The following is a 5,941-nucleotide window of genomic DNA, read 5'->3' on the forward strand; positions in this document are numbered from 1 at the left end:
TTGTTTGTTTGTTTGTTTGCTTCTTACAACCCCAGACAGAAAACCACATTGAACACATTACATGTGAATTCCCCCAAATCCTGCTTCATCTTGGAAAGACGTGAATCGTAATACATGATAGAAAATTGGAAACCGTTACTTTCGATCTCACCTTCGTCTGTTTGGTAGTAAATTACTGCACTAGTAAATAAACTGACGTGTCAGAAGCTAGCGAACGTGTGTGACCTGCCATCTCTTTCTCTGATGATAATAAAAACCTACGAGGATCACAAAGGGCGAGATCCACCTGGGAGCGAGAACTAGAGAGTATTAAGGAAGGTCAGTGTCTACCGCGGTCTGATGTTTGCGTCCCTGCGACGCTTGTATGATGAAAACCTACTGCACGAGAGGACCGTATCGAGAGGCAGCGCCGCTGGGGGGTGACAGGTCATGAGAGGAGATCGCTCATGATTGGGATGGTGCCCTCGTCAAAGGCAGCAGGGGTGGACACGGGGGCCCCAGAGAGCTGTCTGGGCCTTTCCACCATGTGAGGACACAGCGGAAGTTGCCAGTCTGCAAATCCAAAAGGGCCCTCACCAGATGTGGCTACGCTGGCACTGTGAAAAATACATTTCTATTCTTTATAAGCCACCTAGTCTATGGCACTTTTTGTTTTTAGCAGCCCTAATGGACTAAGACAAGACAGTCTCTACATTTTTAAAATGCTCAAAATAAAAGTTTTTTTTCCCCTTTTCCATAAGTCCTTTTCCTATGAAAACTATCAGCCATTTCACTATTTTTCAAGAGAGAAAAGTTACATCGAGACTACGAAATCGTTTAAAGGATGTTTTAAAATTACACGAATTGATATTAAAATAGTGTACCTGTAGTCAAAAGTGAAATTTAAAACGTGAACTTGGAACCTTTGCAAAGTTGATACAGTGTTCTTGTACTATTAAAACTCTGTGTCTGAATTAACATCAAATGTTGGAGAAGATGCGGGAAAAGGAACCCCATACTCTGCTGGTGGGACTGCAAATAGGTGCAGCCGCTATGGAAAACAGTATGGAGGTTCCTCAAAAAACTGAGAATCAATCTACCATATGATCCAGCAATCCCTCTACTGGGTATTTACCCCAAAGACCTGAAAACTCATATCTGAAAAGATATTTGCACAGTGATGTTCATAGCAGCATTATTCACGGTGGTCAGGACATGGAAGCAACCAAAGTGTCCTATGCTAGATGACTGGCTAAAGAAGCTGTGGTACATAAATACAATGGAATATTACTCAGCCAGAAGAAGAGATGAGATACTGCCATTCGCGACAACATGGGTGGACCTTGAGATAATCATACGAAGCGAAATAAGCCAGACAGAGAAGGTCGAAAATCACATGATATCACTTATACGTGGAATATAAACCTACAAGCGACAAATGAACAGGACAAACAAACAGAGACTCAGGGACATGGTTATCATGGTTAGTGGTTATCAGAGGGAAAGGGGGAAGATAAAAAATATACTGATAAAAAAATAAAAATACAAAATAAAAAAATTAAAAAACGATAATAGTATTTTAAAATGCGACAAAATAAAAAAAGAGGGAAAAAAAAACCAAAAGAAAAAAAAACAAACGCAAATAAACACTAAAACCACTGTGTCTGAAGCCACCGGTTTCTCACGGAACGAAGTTGGAGTTTGCACTTCAGCTCCAGGATTCTTTGTTACCAGGTTACCTGCTTCTTCAGTAACTGCACCATCCGTCCTGGTCCGGGACAGGAAAATGGTGACCAGCAGGTAGAGCAGAAACGCGGCCCCCAGCAGCGCGGCCACGTGCAGCCACCTCCCCGCCATCCAAGCGCACGGCCGCCCGCGCCGCCCCCGCGCGCGGCCCGCCAGCTTCTCCGCCACCCGGCGCCGCCGCTGCTCCGGGTCCCCGCCGGCCAGCTCCTGCGCCAGGAGGTACACGTCGTTGGAGTAGGGGGCGCCGTCGTGGTCCCGCAGCAGGCGCTCCACCAGCGCCCGCAGCTCCTGCACCTGCGCCTCCCGCTCCGCGCCCGCCGCCCGGTTGTCGAAGGCGCACACGCGGCCCCCGCACTCGGCCACCAGCGCCTGCAGCGCGCGGTTGTCGGTGTCGCGCACGTAGCCCCGCAGCGAGGCGCCCGCCAGGTCCTCCTTGCGCGTGAAGAGCACGACGGTGCGCGCCACCACGCTGTCGCCGAACAGCGCCTTGAGCGCGCGCACGGCCTGCTGGTCCTGCGCCGTGAAGCGGCCCAGCTGGGTCACCAGCAGCAGCGCGTGGGGCCCGGGCGCCGACAGCAGGTAGCAGCTGGTCCGCTCCTCGAACAGCGGGTCTGTCCTGTGGACTTGGGAGCCGAAAAGGTCCGGCGTGTCCAGGACTTCCACGCGCCACCGGCCCCACCTGCAGCTCCCCACCTCGCAGGCTCTGGTCACCGAGGTGGCGCCCAGCTTGGAGAGGAAGCGCTTCTGGCCCAGGATGCTGTTCCCCGTGGCGCTCTTCCCGGCCCCCGTCTTCCCCGCCAGGATGAGCCTCAGCCGTGGGGCCTCCTGCGTGGTGTCTTCGGAACCTGGAGGACAAGCCATTCGTCAGCTTCCAAACCTTACAGCACGCGTCCTGGCTACCTGGACCCCCGGACGCCCTCGAACGAGGCAGAGCCGTGGTGCCCGGCTCAGCTCTTCCAACCCCACCCGCCCTCAGGTCTCTGGTCTGGGCGGAGCTTTCTGAGCCGGGGGATGGTGCCTCCGGGGTCTTTCTCGTCTTGGGCTTCACCTCGAGCACCTGCGGACGCTCAGCACCTGGCGAGCGCTTCTGTAGAGGGCGCCCCTCCAAAATGCCAGACGGGACGTCAGCTGCCATCACCCGTGCTGGTGCACACCGGGCGGGGCTGTCCCATGTGCCGGCTCGGTGGCCTCTGCCACGCTTCTCCCAGATCCCATCCCCCCCCAGGAGTGGCGGGAGGGGCGGGGGGCCGGGTGCGAAGGGCCGTCCGGAGTCCCAGACGCCCTGGGTTGGACTCAGGGCCCCGCCGTCGCCGGCTGTGCGGCCTTGCAAGTTGCTCAGATTAACTGTTAAACCTCTGTGCAAAAGCCGGGAATAAAGACGTGGAGTCGTTTCTCTGAGGGCTGTCGAGGGGATTGGATGACATCATCGCTTTCCTTCCCCCTCCTCCGCCCGCTCCTCCCTCTTAAACCCGCTGCCTAATAAGATGCCTGTTCAACCCTCCATCCTGGCTCTCGCATCTCCCTGGCAGTCATGCTCCCTCTAGGGCATGATCTGATGCCCTCTCCATGCTCTTCTTGGGGGTCAGAGGGGGTTTATTGCCCTCATTTCACATTTCGGGAACAGAGGTGCAGGCTAGTCAAAGAAGTTGCTACCTCACGGCTGGGCCGAGGCAGAGACCCAGCTCCAATGCACATGTCAGGCTCTCGCTCCTCCCCCAGGCAGCTGGGAGACACCTCCGGGGCTGGCGTGCTCAGCCCCAGTCTGCCTGTCCCCTCAGCACCCAGAGCTCACTGCTGGGGGCAGCGCGCAGGGCGAGGCTTGTTCTTACCGTAGGCGCTTTCTTCATCTCTTGCCATCTTCCGTCCTCCCATGCTCACCTGAAAGAGTCCCAAACACAGTTCGTCCTGTCATCCACTGATTCGTTCCTTCACACGAGTCAATGGTCTCAGTGCCTACGACGGGTCAGGCAAACCCCAAAGAGCTGGTGACACCACAGTGAGAACGTCACGGTCCCTGCTTCCCTGCGCATCAGAGCCGAGGGAGGAACATTGGAGTGACCCGCCTGGGGCTGGGGCCACACTGCGGGAGCGTCCAGTGAGCCAAGTTTTGTCCTTCCGGGGACCCAGATGCAAAGGGCAGAGGGGCGACTAACATGATGTCGGCGAGCAGAGCAGCGTTAGATGTTCATTTTTCTCCAGCCTCGTGACACCTGCCCGCCTCGCTCTCCTGCCCCTCCCCCGAGCAGATGCCAGGGCCTCTTTTCCAGCAGCCTGGGGCTCTCACGCCTGTGACCCTTCAGCCTCTCCCAGGCTCTGAGTCCCGTCTGTGCTGCACCTTTCTGTTCGTTTCCAATTCTCCCTCTCCCTGTCGTCCGCCTGCTTACCACAGGTGACACCGTGTTCTCTCCCGTTGGTGCCACACAAGCAAAAGCAGCGGGAGAGGCTGGCCGGATACCTGGTCTCTGGCCAAAGGACTTAGACGACGGGCTTCCTGGTCCTCAGTCCAAAGGTGTTCGTGTTTCTGCAGGGGCCCCCCTGCCGTCCCCTCATGCCTTCCGTAAGGTGCACCCCCGGGCCTTTGTGATGACGTTGCATGTAGAAGCCAGCACACTCCCGTGACTGACAGCAGAGCCGAATGGACAGACAGCCACAGACTCAGAGCAAAGAACAAGAATTTAGCTAAAGCAAGAGGCCGTGTCCAGGATGGAGCTGAGGAAGCACTGGGCACACGCAGGGCCCTCGGATGGCCCTTTAGAACTTCTCACAGAGTTTGGAGCAGGGTTTGAAGTCCTTTTTAGTTCCTAAGAGCTGAGGTCTGGCTTTACAGCAGGCTCACAGTACTGAAAAATGGGGCAATCTTAACCTTCCCAGCGCCCGAGTTTATTCACCTAGTCCGGCACTTTCTGAACCTGCTCCCTCCGGGAATTAATTAGGTTGGGGATTCTTTAAAATGTTTCTTTCTTAGAGATTCTGCTTCACATATCTGTTCTTTTAAAAAGTAACTAGGCCCCTTCCCCGCCCCGCCCATGATTCTGACGCATTCATCCATGATCCGAATTTCTGGATCGGTTCTCTTGGCCCAAACACTCATTATCCAGAGGCGGTGAGGACATCGAGGTGGCTCAGCGGCCCACACAGACCTAGGCGGCTGGGCTTGGCAAGCACAGGTTAAAGGGGCAGGGGGTTGCAGACCATACTTATGACCTTGCATGGCTCCTGCGAGACCCTCTAGTGGGCACTGTGGGCTCTCAGAGCAGAGTGGAGTGTGCCGGGAGGTTCAGCCCAGATGCACACAGCATTTTCACTTTACAACTTGTTCTGGGGGTAGGCTGGCTTGTAAGACCTCAGAAATATCTTTGCCGGTGCCGACTATGCTTTGGGGAGTGTTTACTGCCTTATGAAGTGTGTTTGGTTCCCCGCGGGAGTCCTAGCAAGTGTATTAAGGGAGCAGGGTAGGCGAGAGCAGTCAGTCCTACAGAAGCGTGAGCCTCCGGGGCTGGAGAAGCTGCTGGAGAAGATGCCCACCACTTGTTCCAGACTTACTGGGTGTGAAAGTCAGAACGTCCTTAAACACTTGAGAGTGCGAAGTCACTCTCTCCAGTCCCGCTCCCCTGCCTGGTGCCTAGGAGAACCTGACGTGCTCACTCAGCCGGCTGCAACCGGACGCTGAATTCTTCCCCGTCCTCACAGCTCCGACTCTGTGGCCGGCTCCCTCTCCCTACCGAGGCTCACCTTTCCTGCAGAATTGGTGACAGGCTCTGAGGCTGGCCCGAGATGCCCCAGACCTACTGCTTTCCCTTCGGTTGTGTGTGCAGCAGGTCGTCTGCCCCAACGCACGGAAAGTGTCCCCGCCTCTCAAACCTCAGAGTGCAGGAAACTCCGGAGCGGCGGCCCAGGGTGACTTAAAGTGACAGAAGCACTGGCCAGTGAGGCCGTGGGGATGCAAAGTTTCTCTGGGAAGCCCACCCCCTTGCTCTGAACTATGGAGATGTTTTCAGAAGGTTCCCCTGACATGTCCCCAGCAGGGGCTATAACCTCAGAGGAGAAGAGCATTTTTGGTTTCTGAGACCTGTTTTCACGTCTAGCTTTGATCACTAATCTGAATTCCCTTCGCTTTTTAGGTATTTTCCTATAATATGGCCTCCTGAGAGTCTCTGTCCCCAAGACAGGAATCTGTGGAGGAATCCTTGACTGGATGTCAGGGTGGACAGTGTCA

General features: G+C 55.1%; 1 protein-coding gene across 1 annotated transcript; it reads right to left on the reverse strand.

Annotated features, from left to right (window-relative positions):
- Positions 1–427: 427 nt before the first annotated feature.
- LOC120605983 (GTPase IMAP family member 1-like) lies at positions 428–5,605 on the reverse strand. The gene is made up of 4 exons (XM_039867061.1): positions 5,458–5,605; positions 3,555–3,603; positions 1,494–2,570; positions 428–552 (listed from the first exon to the last, which is right to left on the reverse strand). The coding sequence occupies exons 2-4, from the start codon at positions 3,595–3,597 to the stop codon at positions 428–430; spliced, it is 1,245 nt and encodes a 414-aa protein (XP_039722995.1). The 5' UTR covers positions 3,598–3,603; positions 5,458–5,605.
- Positions 5,606–5,941: the final 336 nt, after the last annotated feature.

Source organism: Pteropus medius, unplaced genomic scaffold (assembly GCF_902729225.1).
Source record: "Pteropus medius unplaced genomic scaffold, Ma_sr-lr_union100, whole genome shotgun sequence".
Lineage (NCBI taxonomy): Eukaryota > Metazoa > Chordata > Mammalia > Chiroptera > Pteropodidae > Pteropus > Pteropus medius.

Coding starts and splice junctions, on each gene's coding strand:
- LOC120605983 (XM_039867061.1), bottom strand. CDS start 3,597: ATGGGAGGACGGAAGATGGCAAGAGATGAAGAAAGCGCCTACG. Junction 2,571..3,554: donor AGATGAAGAAAGCGCCTACG/GTAAGAACAAGC, acceptor CTTGTCCTCCAG/GTTCCGAAGACACCACGCAG. Junction 553..1,493: donor TTTTATCAGTATATTTTTTA/TCTTCCCCCTTT, acceptor TTGGATTTGCAG/ACTGGCAACTTCCGCTGTGT.